We start from the raw sequence: 15,247 nt of genomic DNA, 5'->3' as shown, positions 1-15,247 counted from the left end.
CGTAATATGGTGGCGAACTCCGCAAAAAAGCTACACGAGAGTCACAGTGTTGGCATGATTCTGGTTTCTTGTATCATAACAAATCACGGTGCAAACCACCATTACCATTTTACCTACCTACCTTTCATCGCGACTCGGCCTTGGCGTTTACTCGGCATATAGCTTCGAAAGTTGGCCTCGGTATCTCCCTTCCCATTCCTCAACTTCGTGGTATCTCCTGATTGTGGCCGTTGGGAGGAAGATGCCGTGATTGTATGAACTGGACCAGGAAATGCCGCTGACTTTTGTCTGATTGAAGACACGTTATGATCTGCTGATCTTCCGGGTTTTCTCGAATCCTTGATCTTTTTAGGATGTGAGATAGCAAGCACTAACAAAAAATAAAAACAAACAGAGAAAATTGATTTCAGAAGGACACCAGTGCCTAGACACCTTGATTTGAAAAGACAATAAAACGGCAACAAACAAAAACAAATAAACAAACAAAAAAAACAACTCAACATTGCGGGTCAGAATGTTTCTCTTCACCAAATATACGTCATTCCATGGCGGGAATGAAGAAACAAAAAAAATCGAAAAGGGCCAGAAATAATTCGACGAAAAAAATACTCTTCCTCCCTACTTTTCATGCGTCGGATTATTCCCTCTCGTTTTAAATTTTTCCTCCTCTTCTATAACTTTTACAAAAAAAGTAATTAGCTAGATAATTCTTGTATTAGAGATACTTCTATTATTCTTATTCTTTTTTTTTCTCATTTGTCTGTTATTGTTCCTGAAAAGCTCCATTGGCGAGGTTGAATAAAGTATTTATGTTATGTTGCATTTACCGTTTCTCCTCACACCTACATGGAACATATGTCCCATGTGTGGTACTAAAATGCCAGTAAGGGAAAGCCAATGGTACTCACCGCAATGGGAAAGAAACAGTAGAACTCCCCAGGACGTCTTCATCCTAGGTAATGCGAAAGCAAGAAGCAAAGACAAGTTACGTTCATTTTTTCCATGTCGCAATATTTCTAAAACGGTCAAAAAAAATCTAAATTTCATTGTTGGACTTGGGCTGCGTTTAACATTAGGCAACATACAGGGAGGCCTACCTGTGCCTACTGTCTGCTCATTACAAGCTCAAAAAAGCGCCTCTTCTTCTCTGTCTTCTACAGACCCTGCAACTGACTGGTACACCGCGGCCTGTTAACGAGAATGATCACTTCATTCCACAAGCACAACGTCAAAATTTCTCCTCGTTAGATAATAATAATAATTAAACTGGAGCCACGGGCGAAAACGACTTGATTGGTCTTCCGCTTCGAAAACCCGCTCAACTCTCTGTCAACTCTCACATTACAAGCCAGTTTTATTGTCTTCCCTATTAATAAATAATAAAGTAAAAAGAAGAGTCATAACTTTTTACTGAAACCGTTTACAGCTATCGAAAGCTGGTGCAAATATTAAGTATAGATGTTCTGTTGGTAATTTTAGGAGTAATTTTGTAGATTTAAAGGAGATGTGTCCAGTTTTCCATTCGGTCTTTTTGCCTCCTGTTTAATGAACAGATTACAACAAGTCTCTGTAGAAACTAGTTAAAAATTAAGTTAAGATTATTTTACAAGTAAATTGTATGCACGAAAATTCATTTATAGCTTGAAGAGCGAAATAAGTGACGCTTAAAAGTATCTAGCTGTAGCAAATGATTCTTTGTAAAACTCAGTGATGAGTAACTGAGTCCTTTTTTTCAATCAGAGGTACCAAATAGGTTCATTCGGTGGATTTCTCAGTTTCTGAAGGCCTTAATTTCCTCAGAAATTCGAATTTAGTTGTAAAAATATCTAAAGTTTTCTAAGGCAAAATCCGTGCCAGCTCAAAACTTTGTAACATTGGAAAACTTCTTCCTTCCGTTTTCGAAGGGGCAAATATGTCGTTTAAAAATGCGAAAAAAGGTCAGCTAGTATTTTCGTAAGGCCAACAATAACTAGTAAACTTGGGGAATAAGATTCCGTTCCCCTTAAACGTTTTGCAACTTACATTTTCCATTAAAGCATGCAAACAGGTAAAAATGTATTAGTTTCCACAAATATGTCTTTAAAAGGGCACAAGACGATCTGGGAACACAGGAGTTACCATTTAAAGTATTTTGCATAAATGTTGATATTGGGTGCCGCTGTTTCAGTCGGCTTCCTTTAGTCTTGCAGGTTGAGAAGCGTTTTCGTTTGCATCTTTTTACAACACAATCAAAATTCTGCAGTGATTCCTCATTCGTTGCGCCAAATTGTGCGTTCGTGGTTTTTTTCCTTACAACCGTCACAACTTTGAACCACTCAAACATTTCGGAAGGCGCCAGCTTTCGCTGCCTTACGAGCATGCACAATACGCGAATGCTTGGAGGGCCTATAAAGACGGTGCAAATTAATAGTTGTTGACATCTAAAATAGATCGTCAACTATTAGCGTTAGGCAAAGCGTTTAATTGACGACATTTCCCCCCTCGGAAACCCAACCAGAGTCAGCTAGGTTCAAGTCAAGTTTTGTTTTTATAATCACGTAAATAATATATTAAGATTTATAACAAATATAAGTTAATGCTGAACACGAAACGAAGAGTGTCGAGGAAGCCTACGATTCCTACATTAAAAGCAGTATTTTATTGATTTCTGTCTCGATCCCAAACTCGATTTCTAACTCAATTTCGGTTGGAAATTTCGGAAACATTCCGTGTCAAATGAAGAGGTATTTTTTCTGTTCGTCCCAAACTTGCAATCTCATTGGTCGATCAAAAATCGTACGTGATGGCGCATTGATGACGCAAGAAGACAACAAAAATTGGAAATGGAAATTTTGTGGAAACGTGATGGTAATTTCCGTAGTGGACCTTCATAGGCCGTCCGTTTGAAAATTTTGGCCAAACGGAAAGGTGAAACGATTAACTAGCGTTTTTCTTTCTGTCTTATTTTCAGCTAACTTCTTGAATTTGGCTTAAACGTTGAATGCAGGAAATCTTCCAGTCCACCATTGTCTGAAACCGTACAAAAAACTCGTCGTATCTCGTAGGTTATATTACACCTTTTGCCCTCCATTATCAAGGAATAAATTTTCATTAGCGCGAAAATATTGGTCAATAAAATTAATGTATAATCAGCTTAGCTAGGAAATGAAACATTTCAATTTTTAGCAGAGTCATTAGGAATTTTGCATCGAAAAGATTCATTGAGGCCAATTAAAAAAGCGTTTCATCGAAAAGAACATTCTTTAGTGCGAATGAAGATTCATTGACCTTGGGCTACCGTTTTTTGCGCGAATAAAATTTCAATTAACGCAACAAAAGATTTTTTTGTTACGTGGTTTCTGACTAATTTCCCATTGATTTAAAAATTTGAAAACGACGCTGTATATGTGCACCCTGGTTTCGCATGTAATAAAGCACAGAGTTCGTCGAAACGGTATCCTAAATGAGCATCGTGAGAGGATAGTTAGGGCGTTTGAAGATCCTCGCGAAGAATACCTTTTGGTTGCAGACATGTTATGGGTTAACCGCCAGAAAATGTGCAGCGTGGTTTGGGTTTATGCAGACTTACATACCACGATGTTTGAACGGGGAGTTGATTGAAGGATAGAGCTAAAACTTAATGTAATGAATTTTACGTCGTTAGAGAACGTTAAGAAGCGTCTAATGTTTGTTCATTCTCCTAAAAGTTTGTTATTTCCATTAAATTGAACTGATATTCGCATTAATGAATGTTCTTCAGTATGTAAAATGCCGTATTGATGACGCCGAAAATTAAAACGTTTATCTATTCCCATACAATGATTTCACATTCGCTTTAATGATTTAATATTTAACATTATTTAAAATTTATTTCCTTATAATGAAGGGCAAAAGGTGTATGTAATTTCTACATGTACGTTAAATGAAGTTGATCTGAATACAGTTCCTCTCAGCCAATCACAATCCAGAAATTTCTAAGCCAATGGTATAAAATCTGAACTCAATCAAAACGCGTGAGAAAAACACACGGAAGGCAGCCGTGTTAGCTATAGAGCCTTAATTTTTTCCTGGAACATCACGCTCTCGTAAGAAACCTCCGACAAAACATCGGATCTGTCTCATTGAAAAACAGAGTGAAATTGATTGACACTTGCAAACCTCAACTAAATTATGCTTTATTGAAACGGTGCTTAAACAGCTGCACTCAAACTCGCACTCATTGATTAGAGAACTATCCCGTTGACGAACGTGCAAGATTAACGACGGCCATACGAGCTCCCAAAAACATGGAAAATATGTCAGAGTTTTCCCACTTTTATCACTCTCCGTCGACTTTTAACATCACATTAGGGATTATGTACTTGCTAACCATAGCCGTCGGAGTTTTTGGAAATTTTTTGGTCGTATTCATCGTTTACAAAAACAAGAATATGCATACGACAACAAATTATCTTTTCTGTAACCTGGCTGTTGCGGATTTCATGTCCTTAGTCTTCTGCCCAATTCCTATGGCTGTTAACCTTTCAAACAACCATATATCTGGACATGCAGGACAGTCTATTTGCAAGGTATTTACAGGAAACTTCCTGTCTCAGTTGGCCATAAGCGCGGCATTCACGACTCTTATTTTTCTCGCAACGGAACGATACTATGCCATTGTCAGGCCTTTTGACAACCGTTTCAAGCTAAGAAAAGGTAATGTTGACTTCGCCATTGGTATCATCTGGCTTATATCCCTGATATTCTGTGTTCCGTTCATCGTCGTGAGCGAATTCAAAGAGTCATCAAGAAGATGCCTCAACCCATGGACAATTGAGAAAGCACTGGTTATGAAGCCTTACGCGATGACAGTTGTCTTAACATTCGCATGTGTGACTTGCGTACTGATCTACTGTTATGCTCAGATTTTAAAAGGAATCTACATTACTAAAACTGTTTGTTCAGGAAATATAGCTGACCAAACTCAAACACAGCTAGCGGCTAAGAGGAAACTGACGGTGACTTCAATATCGGTAACAGTAAGCTTCTGTATCTGTTATGCTCCGTCTGTGGTGTTTCAACTATACCTTTCGTTTCAGGATGTTGAAGAGGTCAAACAACACTATGAAACCTTGTTTGTTATACATGAAGTTTTTCGCTTCATACTGTACCTTGGTTCAAGTTTGAATCCTCTATTTTACGCCTTTCAAAGCTCAAGATATCGAGAGAATTTACAACGAATTTTGAAGTTGAAGAGGACAACGAGAGTTGTGGTAATTAATATGAAGACATATAGAACGGATGGTCAGGTCCTTGGAAACTCTTGAGGGACGTACATAAATCAGTGGAGATCACCGCCAAGTCAGACACTTAACACACCTTTTTTTTTTCTTAATTTAGGAATATTATACTTAAACGAAAATATAAGAATGTGACTTAGCAAATAGAAGAAAGATCCTCGCAGTTAGTACGCAACTTAAGCAGTTGCGAAAGGAAACGGCCTGAAAAGGCTTATTCAGGCTTTCTTTTCGCAACTAGTCAGCCACACCTTTGTTTTTGTTTATATGCCAGAGTTTGGCTATTATTTTTTATTCGGAGCATGTCGAAATGAACGAAATCACTGTGAAACTACTAAAGATAATGAAACATACTTTCAGGAACACAACTTACAGTAAAGCAATAAGATTTCGCTTCACCATGCAATATCAATAATTTCGATGGCATCGAAAATGACGGAGGCTGACTAGGATCCTTTGAGTTGCGTACTAACCGCGATGATATTTCTTTTATTTGATCTTTCGTCCGCAATTCAAAATATATATGTTTCATATATTCATATTCAATGAGACTTAAATTAGTCGGATCTAAGAAGTTAAAATTTTGCCGCTTATTTCTGAAATGGTTTTGGTAAGTGTCAGATGGCATGGGATATAATGAATACCATTATATGTGAATTTTGTCATGCTTAATATCCGCGATATTTAATCATTTCGCCAATACACATTTATACATCTTAGTGGAATATAGCATGGGAACTGTGGATACGAAAGAAAGCCATTAGTTTCGGTTGACTCTAAAAATTGATCTTCATTTATCCCCACGTCCGATTATGTACGAAGCCAGTACACCGCTGAATTCTAGGCGATCAGACATAAATTTTGGCTTTTAGAAGAATATTAACCGGTGAAAATTTAATTTAGATGGGTCATCAATTTCTAGCATTTATTCTAAAAAATGACAAATGAAAGTGCAGACATTTTGACCAATGCTTTTTCCTACTTTACTAATTAAAAGCCGACCGATGACTATCCCGCAATAATTGCGGGGCAGAATGCCTATATGCCATTCTGAACTTGTAATGTCCAGATGTACGTCAGAGGAAGAAGATCTATGATTAAATTACCGGTACGTTTTCAAGATTTGTCACCAGTTGTCAATTATTGGACTGTTAAAGAGGAAGTATCATGGGGCTTTTGGTATCTTTTGTTAAAAATGATAACATAAGACCTTCAATTAGCGGCCAAATAATTCCAGAATGACAAGAGGAAAGAAATCAACTCAATTCTTGAAAGGAACAACTCGCGATCTGTTCTAGCGCATATTGGAAACAAAAATGCGAGAACTTGAAAAACATTAGCCTAACATTTTTTTCAAGTTTCAACAGGCCATACCAGCCTACTCCGTCTCTGGCCGGAGACACTAATCGACAGTTTTATTTGCACTGGGGTGATAATTTATAACAAACTTGACAATTATTTATTTGTTTCTACTGACAGACAAACATTTTTGGGTTTTGACATGACAGCAAATTTGCGTGATACTTCCCCTTTAATCATAAATATATTGTATTTCATTCGAATAATTGTGAATAAAAATTGAATTGAATTGAATTGAATTTATTAATGCTGTCCTTCCCCCTATTTGAGTCCTCGTGCCACTGGTTTCCGTATGTTAACTCAAACTGCCATACCTTTTCACCAACTTACGTTAGATCACATCAGCATGGAATTCCAATTCGGGAACACCCACAAAATCCTAACCATTTTTATACAGTCGAGCCTACTCTGCAAGAAAACGATATCAACTACACAGTCACCGAAATGCTAGCGCTTTTTACCTTCCTCTAAAATAAATGTAACCATGGTAACCTATTCGCAAAACATTTGTCAGTTTTTTTGTTGCTTTTAAGAAATGCCAATGCTTTATGTACTTTTGGCAGCGAAACTGAAGTAATCCGAAGCTAAATCTTACACATTTTTAAAACTCATCCCCACCCGCCAACAGAGAAATCATAATCGACACCTAGCTTTTGTGGGAAGGAGGTAATACGAGTCCCCTAAAAACGACTGCGTGGAAGGCTACACCTAGCTATGTATTTATGATTCAATGGTAGTAGTAAATAAAAAAAAAGTCAAATATCATCGACAGCCTGCTGACTTAGATTAACTGATATTTAAAAATATTTATGGTAAGAAAAAAATAAATATGCAGAGCAATTTATTACAGGGTTTTCGTTTGAGGCCGGAGACCGGACGTTTCGTCCGGTCGTTTCCTATTCCATGTCCGGTATTTATATGCCAGTAGTTGAGGGTTTTTTTTATTTTTTATTATTATAATTTGTTTTTACTTAAGCATCTCATGAACTCACTGAATAGAGCATAACAGAATAATGCAATTAAATTCTTCAAAAAGGCCACATTACCTTTTTTTCTTTGCTTATCAATCGGAATATTTGATTGGTTTCCCGTTTCACTTAAAGGGAATTGAAGTGACCGTTTCGTTATCATTCCTGCTCGGCAAAGTTTAAAGGGAAATCCCCAGGCATAACATAGTACTGGTGTTGGTCGAATACTGTTTATGTTGGAGAAATGGAGGGAATAAACCAATTTTTTCCCGAAGGCCAAGAAAAAACAAGGTAAGGTTATGAGTCCAAATGAGTGTTTCATTGTATTGACGGTGAGCAGTAGAAATGGTATTTTTCTCCTGGCCGAAAAAAAAAAAACAAAACAATGTCTAGCGACGGCCCTTTACTAAGCACAGCTGCTCTTGGGTTTGCAAGGTAGACAGTGACACGGACAGTGATGATTCAGCCTTTGCTTGTGACCTTGATGAATTGAAAAGTTAAAGCTGACAAAGAATCAAACTCAGTTACCTAATGTCTGTTTTTGAAATTCTTTAAACAATTAATTCGCAATGATCGATAAACAACTGAAAATTCTGCCCTCCCCCTTCCCCTACCAACTGTCCATTTTCATTAAATATCAGTTTACTTTTTAAAGAGATTTTGAGTGAATCCCAGCCTTGCCTGGAAACTGGTACTTGGCCTGTTTCTCGAAAGTCCCGGTAATTTCTGGGCCCGTTAACTTATCGGGGCCGTTATCGGGAAACTTTACCGGGCCCGATGTTGCGTTTCTCGAAGCACCCTTAAACTCTCCCGGTTATTTCAGGGCCCGGTAAAATAGGGGATCCTTGCCACGGCTCTTGCGCGCGCTTCACGCTCGTTCGCAAGAGAAGGAGAACGACTTAGGACTACGCGTAATCCATTCAATTCATTCGAGAAAAGCACGGTTATGGATACGACAGGACTGTCTTCATGCTTTTTGAAGGACAATACAATACGTTCTAAGTTTAACTTTTTCGTTTTTATCAAAGGGGAGCAACCAAGAGAGAGCACTATTTTGCATCATGCATGGTATCGGCAATTACCTTCAGGAAACTCCCTGATGCGAAATAGAACCTGAAAAGGATTGTGAATGTTATCAACATGAATTCTTGTTGTGAGCATCAAACTAATAGTCAGGATCAGTATATAATTCCTTCAAAGTTGTAGAAGAGATGAAGCTAAGCAAGCTATGGCTACCGCCGGGGAAACAGTGTCTGCTTGGTGTCCTATTTCAACGCCTATTTCAGTCAACAGTTCGTACTGATACAGATTTACTATTAGCAGCCTTAGTAAGTATAGAGAATATTGGGAAAAAGGAAGGATCTCATACAAGTTTTAAAATTGAATTGCTATAGTTCAACTGGTGCGATTTGATTGTCTTCTCCAGCAGACATCAAGCACTATTTCAACCGATCTGCAATCGGCTTTTGTATCATACAACACGGCTCGATCAAATGAAATGCGGCTGAAACTATTTGCGAAAAGTGGAACGATTTTTTAGTTCCTTATTCTCGTTTATCTATTGTGTGTAAGCTTCTTTATTCTTTTTCTCTCTAGCTAATTCAGCAATCACTGCACTTGTGTATTTCGAGGACGGCGCATAATTCGACTCTCGTCGCGATCACTCTGTTTACATCAATGCTTATGTTTACACTGATTTATCTGTAGCATGTCAGATTTCTAACCTCCTCCTTCTTATGATAATTCTGTAAACTACAATAAAGAAAACAATATATTGCTTGCTGTAAGATTAGTTTTACATGTCAGGAACCCATTTTATGCTAAAAAGGAAGCCAATGCGAAGTAATAATGTGCGGCGAGTAAGCCGCGTTTACATGACAAAATATCCATTTATTTTTTCTTCCGCCGTTGGTTGATAGTTTATAACAATAAATAGTAATACAGTCGAACCTGTATTAAGCGGTCACCCTCGGGGAATGGCTAAGTGACCGCTTAATACAGGTTGCACAGAATACATCCCTTACTTGGTTAGGAAAGTTCGGCGGTAAAATGGTATGACAAAGGAGAGCATGGTATTGAAACAGACTAGTAACGATTGTGCAGCTCATTAGAAGCTCAATTGCCTGGCACGCTATTTGTTACCATATTTAAGTGGTTTCCTTTTACAAGGTGACCGTTTAAAACAGGTCAAGACAATAGCAACAGCTCGCTGGGACTTAGTATAGGGTGACCGCGACCGCTTAACAGAGGTGACCGTTTAATACAGGTCAGGATTACAGTAAATGAGGGAAGTAATTTTCGGGACTTTGACAACTGACCGCTTAATAGAGGGTGACCGCTTAATACGGTGCCGCTTAATACAGGTTCGACTGTAATTTCAAATTTATATAGCGCCCATATGCAAACACCATAAGCGCTTTTTAAACATCTAAAACAACATTAACAGCACAGGCCCGTAGCAAGGCTAAAGCAACTGGAGGGGCCGAGCAAAAAATGGTTAAACAAAACTACTCCCCCCCCCCCCCCCCACGGGCCGGTCACTAAAAAACAGACCGATAAGGCAGTTGCAACGAGAACATCAAAAAAGCAGTAGATTTAGTAAGTAAAACAATAACTTTGCACCTGCATCACACTTTTTGGTACGGTTCTTTGCCGTTCCTTTTACGCAGACTACCACATGAAATTTCCTAATTTCAGGCTTGAAGGAGGACATAAAAAACGACGACAGACAGATTTTTCTTTCGCATTTGAAATTTGGAATCGAGCAGTAAGAATCCGACTGCAGGATAATTGTTTTTCTCTGGCTCTTGGGAGGACATACTTGTGTGGCTTTTGATAATTACGCGTGAACACTAAATTGTTATAAACTAAGGGCATTTATATTGCTATCAATGATCGGATGTCAGTTTATTTCAACAGCTTTCACGGCTTGAAATTGGTTGATTTCGATCCATTTTGGTTCTTCCTGTGTAAGTTTCCGATTCACAAGGTATCGTTGGAGTGCCTTTGTTGTTGTTGTATATAAAAACAAACTGTTAGCGAAGGAAACTGACAGGTACCGTAGTAAACAAATTATTGAAGGTACGTTGTGAAAAGGCACTTTCAGCATCAGAGTTCAAGACTGATTGACGGCAGTGCACATTTATTCGTTTTACTTATATATTTTTTATCACATTGTTTTTTAACTTCCAAAAATTCTGAGGGGGGGCTCAAGCCCCCCCTGCCCCTCCCCCTGGTACGGGCCTGCAGCAACAGCAACAACAGCAATAGTACTACGCCTGTATTTCCGTTTGCTTCCGGAGCAAGCGGACAGCTTTTCGCGCTATTTCTCCGCAATTCGTCCCCAAGTTCATTCACTAGCCACCCGATTCTCGCACGTGATCTTTCTATGACTTCACAGTCAGCCATGTCGGCCAGAAAGTGTCGTCTTTGACAAGACCGAGGTCTTCTAACTAAACAAAAAGTCCGCCTCCGGCCGCCATTTTGTTTAGTGTCGCAACAGTTGCCATTTCCCGGTAACTTTACGGGAGGTCATGACCTCCCGTAAATTACCGGGCAACTTACCGGGAAAATTATCGGGAACGTAAATAACGGGAGTTTCGAGAAACACCCGTCAAATTACCGGGGTCTTAACGGGCCACTTACCGGGCCCGATAAGTCATCGGGTCTTTCGAGAAACGGGCCCCGCAGAAACGCTGGAAACAGCGTTTCTCAGTGTTCTATTTTTAAAATTTTATGGGGGAGCATGCCCCCAGATCCCCGTAGGTAACTCACGCTTTCGCCGCTGGCAAGGTGCCTTGCGGCGTAAAAAAAATTGTCACGTCTGGTGCTTTATGAAATATGTCCGCTAGCTACTTTACAAATCTGTCGAAATCCATGTTATTTAAGTGATTTTACCTTCTAGGGAAGAAGTGCGAAGTAGCCAAAGGAGCAAGGCTTTGGTGTTGGTCACTACCTCTGTGCAGTTACAAATAAAATGGGGGAAGTAGAATTTATAACACTGGTTGTAGAGCTCTGCTAATTAAATTAGGCTTAGGAAGGAAAAATAGATCAGTAAAGGAAAAAGTGTTTACAGCAAATACATAAGTGTATAAATCAGTAATGGATTAGGAGACACAGTTTAATCACTAAGAGAATTGATGCAATCGTGTGACCTAAATGACTGAAATACTAGATTCATAGCTTGGGGCATCCCTCATCCCTCGAAGATGAGACTTTTGTATTCGTTTTGGCCTAAGGTAATAGTAATAATAATAATAATAATAATAATAATAATAATAATAATAATAATAATAATAATAATAATAACAATAATAATAATAATAATAATAATAATAATAATAATAATAATAATAATAATTATTTGTATGGCGCAAATTAGCTTGTGCATATGATCAAATGCGCCTAACAAATAGTATATGTAAAAAATAAAATAAATAATTAAAAATAGTTATTTACAATTCTTACAGTCCTTACATCGTATTGTAAGCAACTCTAAATAAAAATGTCTTCAATTTGGACTTAAAATGTGTAAGATTATCTTCGTCCCTTATTGCACTCGGCAATTTATTCCACAGTGATGGTGCAGCAGCAGTAAAAGCCCTGTCACCGAGTGTCTTCTTCGTTTTCGTGGATGGTGGTACTAACAAAAGTTCAGAATTCGAGCGAAGACCATACGTGGAAAAATTCGTAACATTAATGAGATTACAACTGTAATCAGGTGCTTGGCCATGTATGGCTTTAAAAGTAATTATTAAAATCTTAAAATCAATTCTAAATTTGACTGGTAGCCAATGTAAAGAAAATAACACGGGAGTAACATGGCTAAAGCGCGGAGTTAAACAAATCAGCCTGGCAGCTGCATTTTGCACGCGTTGCAGCTTATTAATATGAGTGGTCGGTAAACCATAGAGGAGACTATTACAGTAATCAATGCGTCCCATTATGAAGGCATGCACTAGCACCTGGGTAGACTCCATCTTAAGAAACTTCCTGATGCGTCTTATGTTATGCAAATGATAGAAAGAAGCTTTACATGTCAGTGTTAGTAATGTGCGTCACTAAACTGAGGTTGGTGTAGGTAGACTACTGATCAAGAATTGTGTTCAAACTACTGGTCCATAAGCAAATTATACGTCCCTGTCGGACAGTTTAAACAGTATCGTGACAGCTTTGTTCGTTCCCCTGGTTGTGTAGTTCTCTTTATATAACGGTAATTTTGACCTTTCATTTACATACTATAAAGGATTAACGGCCTGGGATTTGGGATCTGTTGCCTCATTGTGGTTTCTAACCTTTTAAGGCTAGGCCCTAAACGGCTGCCCAGCCATTTTTTACCCTATTTACCTACAAAGAACTTGATAACTGAATGTTAAGCCCAGTTTTGTTCTTGTTAAACTGAGTTATTTCTTTGATTTCCTTGAAGTCCTGGCGACCGTCACGCAACCGCGCAACACCAACGTGATTTGCATAATTGCTTTTTGGTCTAGAATGTACAAGACGTGTTTTTCTGTTGCTATAATGATGTCGGACGCCAAGTGTGTGTGGGTCTGATAGTCGACTGGTTGTTTGATTCACGATTTAAGCCTTTCCCAGGATCGCTCGATTTCAGTATTTCTGCACAGTTTAGATGGCTCAACGAGACGAACAAGCAGGCTGTTTCAGCTTCCTCGGGTTAGTATTATTTAAGGCTTCGGTTAGCTTTATTCATGCTCAGAACAGTCGCCGGTCAGTATGGATTCACGCGGTGGTATTTTGGATAACAAACGACTGTGCTTCTTTTCCCCGTATTTAAGGAAAAAGTTACAATGTTTACACAACGGTTATACGATATTTTAACAACTGGTACGTGTTTGCATTCGTAGCAGATTTGCTCCAGTAAACTTGTCATCCTGCATGGTTCTGCTTGAGCGTGTTTTGGAATAAAAACATGATCTAACGATACGTTGGATAAGATTAAAATTTTACTTTCTTATGCGTGCAAACCGAAACGAAATCAGTTGATACGAAGAGAGACAAGAGATACTTGAAAAGCCTGGACAAGAATCCCAACACAGCGATAGATACTCGGACGGATATGATCGAGAAACATCAAAATAATAAGATTTTCTTGTGGTTGTCTAGCAACCGAGGCCAATCAATCAACAACTCAAAGCACAGCATTGATCACAAAAATCACAAGAGCTCGCAGTTCTTTCTACGAGTTTCAATGATATTTTTGTTATCAATTACTAATTCTCAAATTAAATGCTCGATCAACTGGTGTCGGTAGGTTGGATTATCTGCTACATCATGTAATGTTTAGAGGCTTAAATTGTCGATAACTCAAACTTTATTTTTTTAGTATATATGCGCTTATACTGCTTATAAATTAAAATGATCAAGCATAACAAAGCCATTTCCTTCGGGAGTTATTTACTTCTGTTTCAAATAATTTGCTTTAAATGAAAGGGTTTTATCGATAGACAAGAGAGGGCGGGCTCCCTTTTAACAGAAGTAAATCAGCGCTGGGAAACATCTTTAATTTAGTTGAATATTAGAGTACGTACAATACAGTCAAACCTCGTTCAGTTACGGACACCACTGGGACCAATAAAGTGTCCGTATTAGTTAGTTCAGTTTAAGGAAAATGTATGGAGCGGGACAAAAAAATCTGTCCATTAAAAACGAGTGTCCGTATTAACAGTTTTAAGCGGGGTTCCACTGTTCCCAGCTTCATCGGGTGCAATGTGATATAGACTAGATTACTTTTTATTTGTTTTTTACAAAAATACAGAGCACCAGTAGTACATAGTTCTATCCATAAGGTCTGAAGAAGAAAACTAAAAAAACTAGCAAAAAATATATATCTCCAAATTCGCATCAAATTTATTATAAAGATCTTGAAGACACTGAAATGATTATTTGTTTAACTCCGCTAGAACTCTAGTCAAATACGAGCAAGTTAAGTGAAGTGCAAACTGAAATTGATGTGATAATGCAATTTATTTTATTTTAGTATAATTAGGGAGTAAAACAGACCCAATCTGAGTTATGCCGGTCTAAACATGATTGCAAATCTTCGTCCACACGCATAGCTTTTGAATGTGACTACCCGATTCAATGGCAATTTTTAAAATACTCCGGCTAAGATATTTCTCCGCAGACAGCCTATTTGAACTGAAACAAGTGAATCGATAGTTTCACATGAGCGTCAGCATTAGCTGGGCGGCGAAGCTCCTAATTAGTACGTACTTACTAAAGACAAAAGATTCAATATTGGCTTGTGGGCCTAATGAATTTTCACAACGCCACCTGCACTTTGATGAGCAAAAATTGTTCCCTGGGAACAAAAGCGCGTGTCAGTTTGTTGACCAATCGTAGGCGCCCAGTTTATGCGAATGAGCAATATTAGAGGTCTATAGTTTCTCTTGACTGTAAGTAAATTTCCAAGTGCAGCTTAGGCATTCTGTCTGAGGTATCATCATGAAATGAAAGTGATGTTCACTTAGCTGTATATTTTACTGATACCAGAGCAATACATATCAGTAGTCTTAGCCTTCTACTGAGCTATTGTCGGATTATCACATCCCTCCTACCTGGTAATATCGTGGCGAAAGATTGCCATCTCTGCGTAATTATTAATTCAATTAGTTGATTTCGTTTTTGCAAGCAAACACATTTTCT

At 38.3% G+C, this 15,247-nt stretch overlaps 3 protein-coding genes across 3 annotated transcripts in view; 2 read left to right on the top strand and 1 right to left on the bottom strand.

Annotated features, from left to right (window-relative positions):
- LOC146467904 (uncharacterized) overlaps positions 1-15,247 on the bottom strand; it is a 31,793-nt gene that overhangs the window by 12,324 nt on the left and 4,222 nt on the right. The window contains exons 2-3 of the mRNA XM_085125570.1: positions 909-952; positions 122-370 (exon numbers count right to left, since the gene is read on the bottom strand). Of these exons, the coding sequence (XP_084981696.1) occupies positions 122-370; positions 909-951 (292 nt within the window). The 5' untranslated portion in view covers position 952. The remainder of the gene's footprint in view (positions 1-121; positions 371-908; positions 953-15,247) is intronic.
- Positions 4,266-5,725, top strand: LOC146467905 (pyroglutamylated RF-amide peptide receptor-like). The gene has a single exon (XM_085125527.1). It carries the CDS (start codon positions 4,266-4,268, stop codon positions 5,283-5,285), a length of 1,020 nt encoding a protein of 339 aa, XP_084981653.1. The 3' UTR covers positions 5,286-5,725.
- The window catches only part of LOC146467903 (protein-glutamine gamma-glutamyltransferase K-like), a 19,213-nt gene continuing 17,017 nt past the window's right edge, over positions 13,052-15,247 (top strand). The window contains exon 1 of the mRNA XM_085125572.1: positions 13,052-13,255. Within this exon, the coding sequence (XP_084981698.1) occupies positions 13,212-13,255 (44 nt within the window). The 5' untranslated portion in view covers positions 13,052-13,211. The remainder of the gene's footprint in view (positions 13,256-15,247) is intronic.

The sequence above is a fragment of the Pavona decussata genome, unplaced genomic scaffold (genome assembly GCF_977016875.1).
Source record: "Pavona decussata unplaced genomic scaffold, jaPavDecu1.1 SCAFFOLD_134, whole genome shotgun sequence".
NCBI lineage: Eukaryota > Metazoa > Cnidaria > Anthozoa > Scleractinia > Agariciidae > Pavona > Pavona decussata.
The sequence above is the reverse complement of the archived record's forward strand: the minus strand, read 5'-3'. Positions and strand labels throughout refer to the sequence as shown.

What these genes read in the sequence shown, in the direction of transcription:
- LOC146467905 (XM_085125527.1), top strand. Translation starts at nt 4,266, where the DNA reads ATGGAAAATATGTCAGAGTTTTCCCACTTTTATCACTCTCCGTCGACT.